Source organism: Myodes glareolus, chromosome 6, assembly GCF_982192425.1.
Source record: "Myodes glareolus chromosome 6, mMyoGla1.1, whole genome shotgun sequence".
In the NCBI taxonomy this organism is placed as follows: domain Eukaryota; kingdom Metazoa; phylum Chordata; class Mammalia; order Rodentia; family Cricetidae; genus Myodes; species Myodes glareolus.
Genome location: NC_142031.1, coordinates 50,401,493 through 50,419,802, shown reverse-complemented (window position 1 = coordinate 50,419,802; position 18,310 = coordinate 50,401,493). Strand labels below are relative to the sequence as shown.

General features: G+C 43.9%; 2 protein-coding genes across 5 annotated transcripts in view; one reads left to right on the top strand and one right to left on the bottom strand.

Annotated features, from left to right (window-relative positions):
- Window positions 1-139: 139 nt before the first annotated feature.
- Window positions 140-13,199, bottom strand: Acp1 (acid phosphatase 1). 2 transcript variants are annotated; one of them, XM_048439859.3, is made up of 6 exons: window positions 13,046-13,199; window positions 8,169-8,242; window positions 7,970-8,083; window positions 2,569-2,630; window positions 1,260-1,365; window positions 140-1,124 (listed from the first exon to the last, which is right to left on the bottom strand). In XM_048439859.3, the coding sequence occupies exons 1-6, from the start codon at window positions 13,086-13,088 to the stop codon at window positions 1,047-1,049; spliced, it is 477 nt and encodes a 158-aa protein (XP_048295816.2). In that variant the 5' UTR covers window positions 13,089-13,199; the 3' UTR covers window positions 140-1,046. The 2 variants fall into 2 exon arrangements, with proteins under 2 accessions (XP_048295816.2, XP_048295815.2); XM_048439858.3 differs by lacking the exon at window positions 7,970-8,083 and adding an exon at window positions 7,818-7,931.
- Window positions 13,200-13,389: 190 nt separating this feature from the next.
- Sh3yl1 (SH3 and SYLF domain containing 1) overlaps window positions 13,390-18,310 on the top strand; it is a 38,250-nt gene continuing 33,329 nt past the window's right edge. The window contains exon 1 of one of the 3 annotated variants that reach the window (XM_048439851.2): window positions 13,390-13,462. In XM_048439851.2, coding sequence (XP_048295808.1) covers window positions 13,405-13,462 — 58 coding nt within the window. In that variant the 5' untranslated portion in view covers window positions 13,390-13,404. Of the gene's footprint in view, window positions 13,463-13,542; window positions 13,806-18,212; window positions 18,262-18,310 lie in introns of those variants that run through there. The other 2 variants (XM_048439854.3, XM_048439853.1) reach the window with 2 other exon arrangements.

The following is an 18,310-nucleotide window of genomic DNA, read 5'->3' as shown; positions in this document are numbered from 1 at the left end:
GTTCCTGGAAATCTCTTAATTGGGCATACATCACCAAGTGTCACAGCAATGTGCTTATATTTTCCATTACTTTACTTTCTAATACTGAAAATAAGTACCTGAACTTAACATCAGACCAAATAAAAAGGCACATGGAGGCAACGTTTTAAATATACTTTCTTCATTTGTCAATAAAAAAAGCAGGCAGACACCAGATCTCTATTTCAGGTGTATTTGTTAACTTCCCAGTTTAACTCACATTCTTTTCTGATACACAGTCATGAATCTGAGGTCACTGTCCTGCAATGCACCAGAATGACTTATGCTTGCCGGTCACTCTTTACAACGCTGATGAAGGGACACTACAGACATATGCCACTCTTGAAGCACACACCCCCTTTGCATTAAGAGGCAAAGTGGCTCAAACAGGAACCACAAAACACTGGACAAAAACCAAGTAAGAGTAACGCTGCTAATTTCCTACATCGGTTGCTCCCACTGTCACTGCACAGCCCAGGCTGGCCTGCTGGGACTGCAGGCCTGTATCACCACATCCAGATTCTCTTCTCTCTCAAATATTAAACGCCTTCAGTGTGTCTGAGTTTAAGTCTTCCAGGGTTAAGTGGAAGGCTGATATGGATGGAGTTATTGTCACAAGAGTCTAGGATAGAGAGGTATAAGGCAAGCAAATGGCACCCCTGGGTGCTGGCCATGCACACACTTTAGTAAGACCAGAACTACCCAGGCTGGCTGGGCTCAGAGGCTGACCCGGACCTTGTAGGTCATTCTTACTTTATTAGGTTCTAGTTTGTTCCGTATTTCCTTCTAATTAGGACAAGGTGAAAGGAAAGGTTCAATTAGTCTAAGAATACTTAGCCACACCCCACACTGTCTTACTCAAATATTTTTACGCTTCTGAACATACACCTAATTTCGACCTACAAATGTTTTAAAGATAAACAGTAAAGTCAGCTAAAGAGACCGGTGGGGCACGGGGCTAAGGACTGGCACCACCCTTGGGCACAGCTCTGGTGAGTGAGCTGCTCAGTGGTGGCGGGCAGGACCACCTAGTGAGTCTTCTCCAGGAAAGCCTTGCAGCACCTGAGGCATTGCTGGTACACCACTTCGAAGTCAGAGTCATTGCCCTGCAAGGACAGAAAAAGAATAACCAACAATGGTTTATGATAACACTGTCCTCAGAAGACCCAAACCTGTCATTTAATACTACAGAATACATCCTGCCCATCTGAACAGTGGCCCCAAACCTGAAATGTACTTACATAATAGGGATCTTCAATAATGAGTTGTTTCTGTGGATCATAGCTCCCAAGTAGCTCAATTTTAGCTTTGCAGTTTTTAACTTGATTACTTTTTCTATTCAAATCTCTGTAAAATCGAAACATGAACTTAGATTTCTGATCTATGGTTTTAAGTTAAACAGGGACATCTGCTCGGGTTTATGAAATATCCTATCAAAATACATCAGTGCAACCTGATGAGAAATGAAACCGAGCACTCTGCAGGCCTGTGCGCTCCTGCGGCTGGACGCCAGGGCACTGACTCTCAGTCCCAAACGGGCATCTTTAAGATCTTTAAGTCACACAATTATTAGCTTTTCTTTTGGTTTTGAAATGTATTTTGATACAATAAAATGATACCATTTCAGACACATAAAATGCCAGAAAAGAACTTAAAAAAAAAAAAAAAAAACCAAACATGTATACCGCATCCCAAGACAAAGGGACAGCATGCAGTATAAACCATGTTCAGGTGAAATGAAGACAGGAGCAAGTAGGGCTGAGTGCGAGGCAGGTGAGTGAGCCAGGGGCAGCTGTGGCTGGAACAAACAGTTCAGTGGAAAGCATGGTGGCCATGGGGGGGCAGCTATGGTTGTAGGCCCTTCTATACCCACCCACACTTGTCCTGTGGTCCTCTTCTGGATAATAAAGGGAATTTACTGGACTTCTTTTGGGTAATAAAGGGAATTCACTAATGAGGGGTGTGGCCTGCAGGCCACATCAGCATTACAGAGCAGCCACTGCTACTTACCACCTTAGCCCATCAGTGTTAATTAACCAAAATTACAAACCCAGTGAAGTCCGTCTTCTCGTATTTACTCCAGGGCGCTACACTCACAGGAAATTAGATACTCCTCATCTGTTACAGCAGCTAACAGAATCAGCGCAAATCAATGCACCACCTCTACCTCTAGCCCCAAGCCAGCTGGCCTCCATGCTCATTCATTGCAGTAGCTGGATTTTCTCTTTATCTGTAAGCAGATCTCTGAGACAAATACACCTCACCCTCTGATATTCCTGCCTTTCTGGAAAATTCTGTGAATTGCAATCAACCTTGTACATTAAAAACTGCAAGACAACAGAAAGTCAATTTGTACAACTTGCTGGGCCTATGACAAGAAGGGAAAGGAGACAGAAATACTGTTTAACATATGATCACCTTGTAAGATGGGTGTGGTGGCACTCACCTTTAATCCCAGGCTGCAGGAGACAGAGGTGGCTATGAGTCCCAAAACAGACAGAGCTACACAGAGAAACCCTGTCTCAAAAAACCAAATATATGAAAGATTACCTCAGATTGCTTTCATCCATACATAGTATATAATCGAATGTGGCAAAGTCTTCTCTTGTAATCTACAATTAAGAAGCCAAAACACAGTGATTACATACATACAAAACAGTAATTGGAAAAAAGGCCCACGTAATTACATGTTAACTCATGAACTAAATTACATGTTCAGCCATTAACTAAAATTTTAACAATTAAGCAATTTAGGATATTTTTAAGCTAAAATATAATCATTGTATTTCCAAATCTATATTGCAAATTAATTTTGTAGAAGGTTCTTTGAAATAATTAGAAAATATGAGGTGTTGACTGGTCCCTCAGTAAAGAAACGTAATTCTGTGGACACACGGAAGCGACGTTCCGCAATGGCCTCCCCTGTTCTGTCTGTAACACATTCCAGACTCTGGTGGAGCCATCCGCCCATGAAGGACAATAAAGAGTCTCCAGAACACCAAGACAGAACTGGTTTTCAAGGGTAGCAGCTCCACCAGGGACAAGAATCCAAGACTTAACATGGAAGGGATTCCTCTAGGACTTCATCAGATGTACTTTTTTTCTGACACCATAGCGTTTAAGACATTTAAGTTCCCTTAAATGTAGTTGAAGAAATCTATCTTGTAGATTTTGACTACCTGGAAAGCACCTGGGCAAAAGGAACAGTGACTATAGCCAAACAATAATAAAATGGTCACTTGCTTGTTACTCTATTAAAAATGAAAAATTTTAGCTTTTAGTATACACTTCTATTAACTTTTAGCATGGCATTAAATAATAACAAAGGGCTGTATTATTTTAATATCCCGGAGATTACAACTTATTTCAAAGATATTAAGCAAATACTATTAAATAAAATGTTTTTTCAAGTTATGAGAAATAACTTGAAATAATTTTGAACTTACTGCAATTAATTTGTCCTTTAAAAACTGGTTAACACTTAATGATTTATGGTGTGAAACCGCACTAGATGTTTGGATTTTAAAATAACGAAGGAAGAAGAGCAGCTAGGACTTCATCTCACGAAGATTGCACAGTAAAACATTTCCGCATACACTCACACAGGATGTGGCATGTGACATCAATCCCACTACCAAACCAAATTAGAAAACCCACACAGAATAAGATTCTTCCTCAAGGTCATATGCATGTTCCTAAGAAGACCTGGCTCACTACAGCAGTGTGGCAGGATCACACCACAGATGACACATCACCTCCAGGTGAGTTCCCATGCATGGACCTTACCTGCTGGTCCCAGAGAGCGCTGACTGGACTCTGGACCCTACCCAGAGCTCTCCCAAGGGCTTTTTAACTCTCAAGTCATTAGTTCAAGAGTTCTTTAACTCTCAAGGCATTCAAGTCCATATCCAAACAGCCCATTTACAGGGGTTTTATCATTGTTAAAAGTAAAAGAAAATTATTTTCACAAACAACCCATTTATAGGGGTTTTATTATTGTTAAAAGTAAAACAAAATTTTTTTCTTAGTTAAAAAATACAAATCCAGGACTAGAGAGATAGCTGGGTGGTGAATAGCACTTGTTGCTATTGCAGGGGACCCAGGTTCAGTTCCCAGCAACCACAGGGTGTCTCACCACTGTGTCCTTCAAATTTCAATGCCTCTGACACCCTCCTCTAGCCTCTGCAAGCACTACACAAATGGGGTACACAAACTTTCAGGCAAAACACCCAGAAAACACATAAAACAAAAATAAGTATTTTTAAAAACATTAAAAGCTAGAACTATGGGCTTTTTTCTTAAGGTTTGCTTTCAATTTGTCTGTGTGTGTGTGTGTCTGTCTGTCTATCTATCTGTCTGTCTGTCTATGTAAAGGTAAGCACCTGTGTATGGGTGCTAATAGAAACTAGAAGGTATCAGCTCCCTGTCTGTCTGTCTGTCTATGTAAAGGTAAGCACCTGTGTATGGGTGCTAATAGAAACTAGAAGGTATCAGCTCCCCAGAGCTAGAGTTATGATCTGCCTAGCATGGGTGCTGAGGAAGACATCGCCCTAGCCCACAGGCGTCTTAGTTTTCAGTCCAGGGACTGCACTCTCAGGCAGACTCTCTCATCAGCTTCTGCACTGGGTTCTACTAGGTTACACCACCCAAGGTAAAGTTATGTGCAGTTGAGGAGTGTTTCCAAAGGACCTGTGGACCACGGTGAATATTGCTGTTGGATACAAAAGCACAACTAAGAAAGCATGCACAACAACCAGGGCGGAGATGTCAGTAACGTCAAATGCCCAGAAGATGCTGTGAGAGTAGAGACTCAGGCAAAAAAGCCATGGTGGAAAAGCAGGGCCCCAACTGCCTAGTTGTTAGTCTGGAAAAATGAAGAAGAAACTGGGGACAGCCTCAGAAGAGCAGGGCCAGAAAAGGAGAGCTAGTGGAGGCTGCCCCTTGTGACCTGACCAAGTTCTCCACTACCAGGGCAGAAAGCTCAGCAGGCCAATGAGAAGTTGTGCGGACTCAGTAAAGAAAAGACCAACATTCAATGCTCCGAGCTGTCCCTACCCCAAAGGGGTGCTGTCCACACCATACTTCAGGCCCAGCAGAAGGAGCAGGGTACCAGTTACCATAAGCTTCCAATCCAACTGAGTCACTTGTCTCCCTGTATCCTGACAACACAGTGGTAAAAATGTCACCAGTCAAAGGCACTAGGATTGTTTACACACCACCTGCAAGGGTACCACAGCCGAGAGCAGAAAACAACCTGCCAGGCCCACTACAGGCCTGTGATTTCAGCTGCTTGTGGCTGGGGAAGCAGGAAGATCGTGATTAAGGGCAGCCCTGACTACATAGTGAGACCATCAAACTAAAAACTCAACAATGCTGGTGATACAGCTCAGTGGGAGACCATTTGCATACAGGCATGTCCTAGCCTGTACGTACCTAAGGTATTCAATTCTCAATACTCCAAAAACAGTAAAAAGAGAGCAGGCTCAGAAATGGACCTTCTTTAAAATATTGACGGTATGTTCACTTGTCAGCTTTCGCACTGCACAGCACGGAGTCCATCAAGGCCCTGGCAAGGATGGGGAGGAGCACATGAGGCCTGACCCCTAGCTGAGGAGGTCATTTTTCTTAAGTGGTGCAGTCAATGGTAAGCTACTCACTGTCTAGTAAATAACCCCATACCACGGGCACAAAGACAACCGTAATTAAACTCAGTGGGATGAACACACACACACAGGAGGGAGGAATGTTGGGAAGGAAGAATTCAAAGACGTGAGAAGGAGATAACAGGAAAATAGAGAAGTGAACAGGGGCAAATACATTATGTGCAGATGAAATTATCAAAGAACAAATTATAAAATAATAGTAACAGGATGATGTCCAAAAACTGTAAGAGGCTAAGTTTCACCAGAAAAGATAAGTAAAACTTGAAACAGCTACTAATAAAATGATAGACACCAATAACTCCATAAATACTCTTATGGATTTTGTTAACAAAATGACAGACACCAATAACTTCATAAATATTCTTATGGATTTTGGTAATAGCAAAATGCTTAAAGCAAAAAAACTGGTTAGCAGGGATTCTCATAACCTGAACAGAGTGACAGGATAGAAACCAGAGAAAAGAACATAAAGAGTTTATGTGTAATGTACATAAAAGTTGTCTCTTAGAAAAAAAGGAAAATATGGTAAAATAACAGACTGCCATTTCCCAAAATTGATTTAAAAAAAATCAAGTCACAATTCAAAAAAAGCATACTTTGGTCTCCACCACAGCAAAGATGCTTAACTGTAGACCAGAAGAAAAACAAGCAGCCAGAAAGAAGATGGGTAATTTTAAACCAAAGAAACAGCAAAAACAATTGATCAGATCAATTTTTCTAAAGGAGAGATACTGTCAATTTTTTATAAACTTGTAAAGATAAGAAAGCGTTCCCAGCGTATTTGATGAGGTGCAGACACTAGGTACAGACCCACCAGACCCCTGCACTCACACTCATCCATCTGCAGCGGTGCAGACACTAGGTACAGACCCACCAGACCCCTGCACTCACGCTCGTCCATCTGCAGCAGTGCAGAACACTAGGTACACACCCACCAGACCCCTGCACTCACACTCACTCCATCTGCAGCGGCGCTGCCCATGGCAGTCCCACAAAGAAGCTCCACAAGCCCAGCAGAAGGAGGGCAGGCAGAACAAGAAAGAGCCTAACACTGACCAGGACACACTGCTGTTGTTACACTCAGCAGCAGCACAGAGAAGATACTATAAAGGCATGGACTCCACCTCTGTGCCAGGGATATAGTGCAATCCCTGCACTGGGGAAGCTGAATCGGGACTCCCTGAAGTGAGGCTAGAATGGGTACAGAGTATCACCCTGAGGCAACAAAAGGAAAAGCAAACGAATCACTTCCTATTCGGTTAATAAGCAGAAGGAGACTTTGGGAGTGACCTCTGTATGAGAGGAAAGAAGCGGTCACGTGACCCCATGCCATATTCAGTCCATGGACAAGCTAATGAAAGTAATGCTTGAACAAGGGCAGTTCTCCACAGCTTACCACACAACCCAAGACGTTACAACTGAGCTAAAAAGACCTAGTATCCTAACAGCAGGCCATCTGGTAACTCTAAGCTGGCAGTTTGGGAAACTAAAGCTTTAAGAACTGTACTAGAACAGTCATTTATTTACATAAAGTGCAGCAATCAGTAAAAAACCTATAAACATAAGTAAAAACCATGATATTGACCTACAAATATTCTTTACTAACATTTTGGAACTAAAAATCGAAAACAATGGTTGAGAACTTTTTCTTTAAAATGAAGTGAAAAGAAAAACACAAAAAGATTCCACGGAAATCCTACTATAAGTAGGATAATTAATAAAACTGCCCTCGAGGGAGCATCTGCCTTTACCAGAGTTCTCCTATATTTGTAAGGTACTTCAAAGCAGAAAAGGTGTGTGTGTGTGTGTGTGTGTGTGTGTGTGTGTGTGTACATACAGTGTAACTGCTGTACCAATAAACTGGTACCATAAGCAGAAAGGGTCTCTAGTGAAGTTTGCACAAGGTAACAGAATGAAGACCACAACTCAGGTCTGGCTCAAGGTCAAGGTTACCTCACTGTACTTTCTGCCATTTATTTGTACTTTAACAAGTTACCCAAGGTCATCGGAACCTTTCAGAACTACACAGGTAGCAAGTTAGTTCAGCCCAACCAAATATATCCAGAAACACATAGGGTGGTCAGTCTCTCAAGTTATGGATTCTACTTAGTAGAAGTTAAACAAGATCTTTTCTACCTGTCTTGCCTTATGGGCTGTGCTAATGCCATGATTTCTTAGGCAGCTGACAGCTCTTGGGTCTGGGGGCCGGCCCACGTTCCAGTCGGAAACAGCGCTGCTGTCAATGGCCCACTGTAACACAAAACATACGTCAAGTTCCAGTACGGTACCTGCCGTGCAGTGTGATTCATGGGGATGCCATGTTTTCTCATGCAGTTCTGCCCACGATAGTCAGGGGGGTTCCCCACTTCATAGGTGGATGTAGCCGCACTGTCTATCCTCCACTGCAGGAGAGAAAAAGGATGCTCTGGCGCCTGGCCGCCCAGAAGGGTCCAGCCTGGACGCCGTACACTACTGGATAGTACTCACATTAGCTGAAACATTCTCATCAGTTACCAATTTCCTGAAAACTGCTTCTGCAATGGGTGACCGGCAAATGTTACCTTAAAAAAGAGGGAGAAGACATACAGGGGTTGTTAGTTGTGGCAGAAAGACAGATATCAATACCGGGCCTACAGAACGGGTGAACTACTCCCAACGTGGATGCCCAGTAGCTGCATTTAAGGTTGGGAAAGGGTACAGCATTCCCTGGTAGAAAGGTTGATCAAACTATGTAGTACTATGTAGCACTATGGTAGGCCCGAAGACAGAGAGCTGTTAGTTCTGTGAGTTCAGAAAAGCTCAGGATGGAAGGCAGAGACACTCAGTGAAATTCCATGAAAAAGCCAATAGGAAATAGTCTAAGGCAAGTGAGTTTCCTACATTCCCTCACCCTCCCTTTCATCAGCCCAGACCACTCTAGTAAGGCAGGCTTATAAGAGGAAAACATGAAGACTTAATTAATTTTATTTGACATGGAAATCTTCAAATTGAAGGACAAGAGTCTGAAAGAACTGACCCACTTCCCATCTGTTAAAGTTAGTGTGCATAACTGTATGACGAAGTCTGAGAAGGACGGAGAGTTGTGACTGGCCAGAGCCTCTCTTCCTGATGAGACACATGCAGGGCGACCTGCAGGAGCCCAGCGAGGTTTGTCTGCATCTCACTCTTTCCTCACAGTCCTGTTTGGGAAAGTTTTCCTTTCTACATTCTAATTGTTTGATTTTTTTTCTGTGTATGTGTGGGTGCACAGGCAAGTGTGCAGGTGCATACAGATGATGGGGGTTGTCAGGTGTTCCCCAGAAGTTGTCCACTTCATTTTCTAAGACACGGTTTCTTTATTTCATTTATTTATTTAATTAACTTTTCCCCCTCATTTAGTTTAGTTTCCCATCCCTCCTCTCCTTCTGCTCCTCCACCTCCCTTCCCATCCACTCCTCCTTCCTGAGACAGGGTTTCTTACTGGTTTAGAGCAACCTTACCGCTACCTCAGTCCAAAAATGGTGATCCTGCCCCTAGGAATCCTCAGAACTCCTCTTCTATTCCTCTCTAGTGCTGGGATTAAAGGTAAGTACTACAACCACCTGGTTACCATGGAGACTAGCGTGACTACTGGGATTAAAGGTGTGTGTCACCACTGCCTGGTCTGTATGGCTGATCAATGTGGCTATCTTACTCTCTGTTCTCCAGGCAAACTTTATTTATTAAAATACAAATGAAATATACTTTTTATAGCCAATAGTGATGGACAACTGTCATTACTTTGAAACTTTAGCACTAACTGATGTGTACTATCTCAGCATGTAGAGATAAAATGCAAGATGTCTCTACCTCTGTATAAAAAATATGTCATTAACTGTGAAGTAACAGTTTTGTTTTACTACAATGCAAAAATCTGAGCCATTTCATCATTTTAGTATATTCACTCATACTTCCACCCCGATGCTGTTATTAAAAATAAGATATGTAAGTATAGATGAAAAGTATCCTACTTCTACAGAGACTACAAATCATACACCCTACAAGATCAATAAAGGCAACTCCCAACGCTAATAACTTGCCTGTAGCTTCCCAATTTGTGTTATTAAAATTAATGCTATTAAAAGATACACAGTTGAGATGTTGCGTGGCACACACAAGATCCTATGTTAGACCTCTGACCCTATCAAAAATGAATAAACAAAAATATACATATATACATTAAAAGCCAGTACGCTGGGTATAAGAAAAACACAAAGTCTCAGATTTTACCTTTTACAAGTTCTGGAACTTAAACATTTCCTTAGGTCTTTTACCAACCACAGTGGCTGGAGCTGAGCCCTTGTGGTTTTGTCCAACCTTGACCAGTTTAAGAGAGCAAAAGCTCCTACCGTAATCTTGATAAAGCAAGAAGCCCTTCTTTACCAGTAGCCCCAGCCCTGACAAACTCCTGATGATTCTGTACATGTTCACCTCATCTTCAAGGGGCCCAAAGAAAGGTTCTGAAGGAATGAAACGTTTGCACCTCAAACGCAGCAGTTTTCGCTGCGCTCCAGTCGTGGGCTCTGGGAACAATGTGTTTGGACCACCCTCAAATTTTCCTGGACTAGCAAATCCCACCTGACTAGCACACATCTGACTAAGGGCATCCCTGCTTCACCCAGGATCTCCTGCAGTCTTATCTCCACACTGCAGATGAACAAACTATGGCCCTCCCCATGTCTGCTCTGAACCTCCCATGGTTTATCTCACTCCGAGGAACCCCACAGTCTCCCATAAACTGCACTCCAAATAGGGGCCCAGAAATGACAGTTCATGGCCTACCGTTTTCGCAAATAGTCCACACAGTTAACAAAGTTTTTAGTTTTAAATCATTTTAAAAAATACAAATGCAGAAAATCTTGTGCTATGTGAAAATTGTATCAGGTCCCAGGGCTGGCATCCATGAACAAGATCTACTGAACATAACCAAGCTTGATTGCTCATGGTCCATCTACGGCTATACGACTGTTCACCACACAGTTTAAGATCCACTCTGGCTCCTTACAGAGCATGCAGACACCTGACCTAGAGACCTCACTTCTCTCCATGTATTTAGAAGGATGTAAGTTTGGTCCCCACGGGCAAAAAAATCTTGGCTGAGAAAGGCTGCCTGGCCTCCAAACCCAAGTACCACGATTCCGCTGGCTGTCGCTCTCACCTGAAAACCACATGTTCTGTCTGCTGGGCCAGAACAGACAGGCCTCCTGGCCACCTTCAGGTCTCTGCTCACTGGCCACTGTCAAGTGATGACAAATTATACCCTGTTCCCACTCTGTTTCTGCATTTACTGAACACTTCCCACCAACTGAACAAAGGCCTTGATGACCATAGTTGACAGAATACGGGCTTCAGAAAGGCTGAGGCTTCATCTGTGATGTGAGGCTGTGGTGTGCACCACTGGATACATGTGCAGTGACAAAAACAAAATGCTGAACTATACTGAAGACAAACATATGCAAGCATGTACTTCCCTTTAAAAGTAATGTGTGTGCAACATGCCAAGATGGTTAACCACAATAAACAGAAACAGAGCAATGGGATACTAATAGATACTGGAAAAAAAACCAATATTTAACAAATGTGTTGTATCCACCAGCCTTCAATAAAAACTTTAATGCACAGTATCAACAAGAAATAAGGCCAAACTTTACTTTTTCCTGTTCAAAGAAATTACCTAGTACAGATACCTTGCAAATACCACACACTACACTGTACTAAAAATGGAAAAATAAGCTATTATCCACAAGAAAGATAACTCCTACTAGGAACTCAACAGGCTGTCAAATAAAAATGAAATATGTAGGGTAAGATATCTCTACAGGAGGTAAAAGGAAGTGACTAGTGGTCTAAGAAAAAGAAGACAGGAGTCTTTGATTTTTGACTTTATAAAACACAGAGGCTTTCCAAGCAAAACCACACCCTCGAGGCACAGGAACCAGCTTCAGAGCAGGTCAGCAACAGTTTTGTAAAGGTAGTCCCCACAGGGGGGTGACAAAGACAGAGGTAGACAGGAAAAGTCTTGGCCTACTTCTATCTTGAAGACGAGGCATGCTACTCTGTAGGAAAAGCAAAGGGCCAAAGACCTCAATAACTGGACTGTTGGCAAAGTAGGCCTTTTCCCTCAGGGTGGAGGTCATGAGGTAAGAACTCTGAAAAAAGAATTAATCATATATTATGTAAAGAAAAATCAGCGTGGAAATTCTGAGAATGAAAATTCTGAGTTGGAAGGTATTTGAAAGATTATTTAAAAAAAACCACACACACTTTATTTTTCATGCAGTAGAAGTGAGTGATTGCCCCAGGGATTGGATACCAAGGTTTCTGAGAGATCTAAAGAACAGACGGACCACCGGCTGAGAAGCAAAGCAACTGCGACCCAAAGATGACACTAAGTAAACCTGCTTGGGACACTCCTGTCAGAATGTTCTTCCTGCAGTCTAGGCTCACCTTCAATGAAGGGGAACCCAAAACTTCGGGCATCAACATAGCAGGGGCCAGCTTAGAAAGTCACTCTAGAGATATGAAGCACCCGGAGCAGTTGGCAGGTGAGAGGGTTTGGAGAAGTTAGGTGACAAGTCAGGTGACAGAGAAGAGCGTGAGGGAAGGGCAGGGATGACGATTTATCTTCACCAATCTTCATAGCTACCTCGACTGATGAGAGAGCACAACTCTCAGTAGGTCATAACCACAGTATGATGGAACTACAGGGGAGCGATGGAAAGTAATGTGGGGCCCAGCAGAAGAAAGTACATCCCTGAGTGCATGCTCTCGGGGCCACAGTCCGGCCTCCTTTCTCCCTCCACATACTGTCCACGTGGAGTAGTCTCTAACTGAGGCTCTGCCCACCTGGCGACCACACTGCTTTGCCTCACGGCAAGCCCGGAATCAAACGGAGGCAAAACAGACCTGGTCTCCCTTAAATTGCTTTCGTTAGATATTTTATCACCGAGATAAGAAAAGTAACTTACAGAGCAAGGGACCGGAGACACAGACTTCAGGGAGGAGGAGCCAAGTGAGAGGGGCCACAGGCTTGGAAGAGACAGGATCAGGATCAAGGTTTGTTGAGGAAGGGCATCTGGGAGGGTAACATGGACTTGGAAAGGGTAGGAAGGACAGCAGAGGCATAATATGGGGCAAAACTGCACCGATCTGAGGTTCGGAGGAGCACTGCAAGGTGGGGGATGGGTATGGAAAAAAATCAGGCAAATGAATGTGCTCTTAGGCGCGGGCCCAGCCACAGCCTCCGGCCTCTGCTTCCCTCCACCCAGAGTGATCACTCAGAACTTGACACCAGGCAGCATTTCAGGGTCCCAAAGAAGAAAACTGTCAGGTCGGCGCGCCCTTACCGAGACACACGAACAACACCGACTTGGACCCAACCTCTGCCATCTTCCCGTGCAGACCCCGGCGCCCAGAGACGGCGTAAGGACGTGGCGCATGCGCACCGCGAGGGTTCTGCTGGTAAACCTGCGCAGTCCGCGCCCGTCGTCTTCGCGCCTCCGGAGGCGGGGCCAGGAAGGCTGGGCACGGCTTGTGGGCGTGGCCTGTGGGCGGGGTTGATGGGCGGGGGCTGGCCCCAGGGTCCGAAGTTGCAAGTGGGCTGGGTTGTGGTCCCACGCCTAGGGACAGAGGGCGGAGTGAACGCAGAGAAGGTCACGGTGGCACGGTGTTGTGCAGGGCGGATTAGGACGTGCCAGGGCGACCAATGAGCTCTGGAAGTGTGGCTTGCGGACCCTCCCTGGGCGGCGCTCCTCTGCTCGGAGGTACCGCCCTTCCGGCAAGGGACCCCTCCCTCCCGCCCCCGCCGTTGGACCACCGACCCAAGGCGGAGCCGCTGCACAAGCGACGTGTTCTCCGGATTAAAAAGAGGGGGTGGTTTAGAAGGTGCCAGAGGAATGAGGCAGGTGGACGCGATTTGGCTATGTTCTCAGCAAGGTTCTAGGACTGGGATCGCTTTGGCAGCAGCAGGGCGTACACCTATTCACTCACCTGGGTCAGGTGCGTGCCCATTGGGCGGGTCCTGCGGGAAAGGCTGGCCAAGGAGAACCCTTCCTCTTCCTGGGCTGCTGTGAGGAGCTCCGGCGTCGTGCGGAGCGGCGGGCATCAGTGAGTACGGGTCTGAGCGGCTGGGGCAAGTCGGTACTGTGGTCACTCTTCCTCTTGCAAAGGGCGTTGTGAAAGACAATGAAGCAGACTAGTCCCTGGGTTGTCTGTGCGCACGCATCAAGTTCACACTCAACGGATCCTTTGGCACATCCTCGGAACTCAAGATTAGTTCCCACACTCTCGGTCGTGAAGGTTTTGGTTGACTGTGAATGAACCACAGTTGTTGTCAGCCCCTTACCGAACAACGCCTCCTGCATTTCCAGTTTTGAAGCCTAATTTTTATCTTGTTATTTCTCTGATAGCTGATATTTTACCACCTTCTGCTTTCAAGTTGTTTTGAGAAATGGCATCCTGTGTACGTGACACAGAAGGGGAGAGCTGCACCTTTGATGCAGAGCCGAGATTTGTAGGGCTTTTGTGAGAACAGGGTCTCTGGGAAGGGATATTCCCTTAGGCAAGGGTCTCCCACGGGTTTGGGGCTTCCAGGGGAAGAGGAGTCAGGTCTTTCCCACAGGGCCACTAGTTCTGCAACGCCCTGGTAAGGGGGGTGGGGTGGACAGTGTCCCGGTGCTGTGCCTGTATGCTCCTTTTTAGAGCTCCGAGCAGTTATCTCAATTGTGAAATGTGCCATCTTCACTTCAATAAATGCTACCAGTGCCCCGCTAAAGCAAAGCAGGGAAGAAAAACTTGAGAAACCACCTTCATCCGCAGGAATGCCCTGCCCTGCTCTGTGTTTATCAAGCGAACAGGTTCTGTGGCTCAGGTACTTTCATGAGATGTGAGGAAATGTTTGGATTACTGAGTCAGTAAAGCTGCACACAGAGTTTAGAGACTAACAGGGCTGGTTTTAAGGTGTTGTTTTCTTCTACTCTGCGGCCTGTTATTGAAATGCCATAGTAGCATCTGGTGGTTTGTAAATTGCTATGTTGGAGGTTCAAGTCGAGTAAGTAGTAACTTCCATCATGTCTATGGCATCTTAATTAAGGAGAAATTGTTACTGGGTCTCTATGATCAGTTTCTGTGAAATGAGTCAATACTACTCTTCGACTCTTTTGACTTTACAAAAAGTTTTTAAAAAAAACTTCGGTACATTTATTCTTTTTATTTTTATTCTCAGGAGATTTCCTCCTATTAAAAAATAAGTATATAGTGTTTCCAAACACAAAACTGATAGTAGTTAAACGTAAAATTTGCCTACTGTGAGTACTGAGAGCCGCAGGTCCTCGTCTGTTCTCTGATTTGCAAATGGTGGTGTGAAGTGATAGGATTCTTTACCATTTAAGGTCTAAAACAAATTAATTTTTTTCCATTTTTTTACAAATGACAGACAAGCATGTATCTATGATCCTGTCCTAAGTCAATAACTCCCTGAATTTCTCTGGGCAGCAGGTAGAAGGCAAAGATTCTCTGTCCATTGCTCGCAGCTCTTTATCCCCGTCCACAGCCAGGTGCGAGAGGGGGAAGAGCAGCAGAGTTCACATGGATAATTTGATTGTAAAATTTACTGAAGGAGATTCATGGTCTGACCAGGAACAGAGGTTCTGAATTACTGATTTGACAAGCTTGGTGTCAAGACAAAATAGGCAGTTAAAACTCAAGCCTCGGAAAGATTGCATTGGTCTAGAAACAAAGGCGGGAGATGGCGACATCAGCGTTTTAAAGCTGTGCTCTGCACGAAAGGCAGCCCTTCAGCGTCGCTTGAGATACCTGACTTGTTTTTACGACGGTTTCATCAACTGTTCTAAATACTATATAAGCCTAGTTGTGCTCTTATTCCTGTGATTTCTTATCTGATTCTTATTAACCTTGCAAATTAAAATTTTAAGACATGGCTTAATACAGAATGAAAACTTAGAAAGCCACTTCCAGATATTTTTTTCCTATATAGACTGTTTTTATATTCTGTTGATGTTTGTTAGTATTTGTTTGAAAACGTTGATGTTTTTTGAGAGTTGGTTGTTGGTGCTATTAATTTATGATCTCATGCTCTAATAGGAAAAGAAGGAGTGGGCCTTTGATCTCCACGTTTTGGGTCTTGGCCCTGGTTCTAGTTTAGAAGGAGTGATTAGCTTCGTTACTCCAGTGGAAATTTATTCAGAGTAAGATGTGAATGACATGTTTTGGCTGCTAGCCTGAGTTATTAATAAATTGTCAGTATGTAAAATGATTTCCAGATCGAAAGTTCACTGAAGCTATAACGTTTACAAAGCAAAATTTTCTTCCCAACTTTTATAAACTCTTTTTAATATATTAATAGTTTGACATTTGAAAATTTAGAAATATTCAAATATTTTGGTTGCTTCTGAAATAAATTTACTTTCTTGGCTTGAAATCCCATATTCACTTTTCTCTTCAGAAAAGAAAACCTTATAGTTTGCTTGACTTTATAATTGAGCGGCTTTTATGGGTATTCAGATCCTGACTGCGATGTGAAGTTGAGGAGATCTTGCGGTCGGTTAGCAGAACCATTGGTAGGAAGTCCATGTCCATGCTCTATTGCCATTACAGCAAAACGGAACCGTGAGAGGCTCAAGATTAAAAGCTGAGTACAGGAACTAGGATCTCTATCCTAACTTTCAGTTCACAGGTGTTCTTTCTGACAGGAATTTACTGCCTGTAACTGATCAGGCAATATGATCTTACAGAAAGTTTCACAGAATCCCTAGTACTTTTGTAATTCAGCTGACTTGCAGAAGCCCTCCCCTGGAACCAGATATATCCTAAAGCAACCCACCCTGATAGAAGGCATCTTAGGGGAGGAAAAAAAATCTTCTGGTTTCCAATTCCATGCCTCAGTCAGTTGTAGCAGAGAAGTCATAGTGGTTGGAGCAGTTGGTTACATCGTATCTGTAGTCAAGAGCAGACTGAAACAAAAGCTTGGAATCTTGCTTTCCTGTTCTCCCGTAGCTTTCTCCTCTCTTGCTGTTCAGGAGCCCCTGCTTGGGGAACCCATAATGGCTTAGTCAAGACTCTTACCCACAGACGTGCCCACAGGCCAACCTGATCTAGATAATTCCTCTTTAAGACTGTCTTCCCAAGGTGTCAAGTTGAAAGTTAAAACTAACTAGCGCGTTAACCAATGTATTTGAAGCGTAGCTAGGGGTACACAGAGCTTAGTAGGTTCAAGGCAGAAGTCAGTCCAAAGCAAGTCTCTAATGTGCAGATCTATGTACGTTGGGAACTGACAGCAAGGAGGCTTGATTGGAATTCCCATAGAAGTGAATGTGCTAAGCTGAAGCCCTGGGGACAGTTAGATTTTCACCCGCCTTTCCTATGTGTGTTCACCAAATGGTCAGATGATAAGCAGATGGATTCTGCTGTATCATGGGTTGTTGTGGGAATTCATTCAACAACAGCCTTTGGGGGTACCGGACTTAGGGGAGGGGTCTTGTCTTCAGTCCACTGAGACTGGAGACCTCTGTGGCCACCAAAGACTAAATTCATTCTCAAGGTGTCTGAGTTTCAATGACTCCGCATGAACTCACGCCCACACCCAGACAGACAGGACAATGGGCGTTACTGGTATTAGATGCCTCAGCTTTTATGTTATCCAGATGAGGGTGTTGAATCCTTAATTGGTCTGATGCATTCTTAAGGCCAGGAACCTGCTTTTTCTGTTCTGCTTTATCTGTTTCAGCCATGTGTTCCCAATCTACGCCAGTCAGCTCATAGACGGTACTTCTTACTTTGCACGGATAGTTTATCAGTCTGTCTTGTTGTTGGTTCTGGGAAGTTAATGGTATCTACATGTTCAGATGTGTTACTGAAGTGTCCTGGCTCATGCATTCAAAATGGAATTAAACACTGCTTCAGAAGGAAGTCAGCCACGACATGGCAGAGCCTGAAGCCACCGAGCCACCCAACATAAAGGAACTTAGAGCACGGTATAACCTTCCGTTCATAAATTGCCACAGTCAAGGTGTCTAGCATTCATCAAGCTACTAGAAGTGACTGAACAGGAAAATGTAACCTGGAGCCTGGAGAAGGCAGTCAAGGTAGACTGGAAATGACCGTGACAGCCTGGAAACGACAGTGATGATGCAGATGCAGACAGGGATGTCCCGTGTGCTCAAGGACTCAAAAGATGGCATGAATGTCACCAGGAAAGACATGGCGAGAAGAGAAGCAAGCAGAATAGTTGAAGCTGGTGGCATAGCATTTTGAGGAAAGAGTTCACTGTTCCTTGAAGGGCATATCTGAAAGAAAAATAAGACTGTGAACTTGAGGGACTATCAGCCAAATGCAGGAAGAGACAAAGGGTGGTATGGGCTGAGAGAAAAGGACCAAACCCTCAGTGACACATTGGGGAAAAAAATCAGATAAACAAATAGATCTGAAATTGGAGAAGCAAAAATAGAGGAGGAAATTTTCAGTGTATTATAGGAAATGATACCCGTGGTTTAAGATGATGCCACTGAGAAAATGGTCAGATGGATGATTTTGATAAATATTCAAGGTATGTATGTGTATATATGCACAAATACATATTTATATTTGGGTGTTAG

Excerpts from the sequence above, each read along its gene's own strand:
- Acp1 (XM_048439859.3), bottom strand. The coding sequence starts at position 13,088 with ATGGCAGAGGTTGGGTCCAAGTCGGTGTTGTTCGTGTGTCTCG. Across the intron at positions 1,366-2,568 it reads ATGGATGAAAGCAATCTGAG|AGATTTGAATAGAAAAAGTA; the intron begins GTAATCTTTCAT and ends TCGATTTTACAG. Across the intron at positions 1,125-1,259 it reads TTATTGAAGATCCCTATTAT|GGCAATGACTCTGACTTCGA; the intron begins GTAAGTACATTT and ends CTGTCCTTGCAG.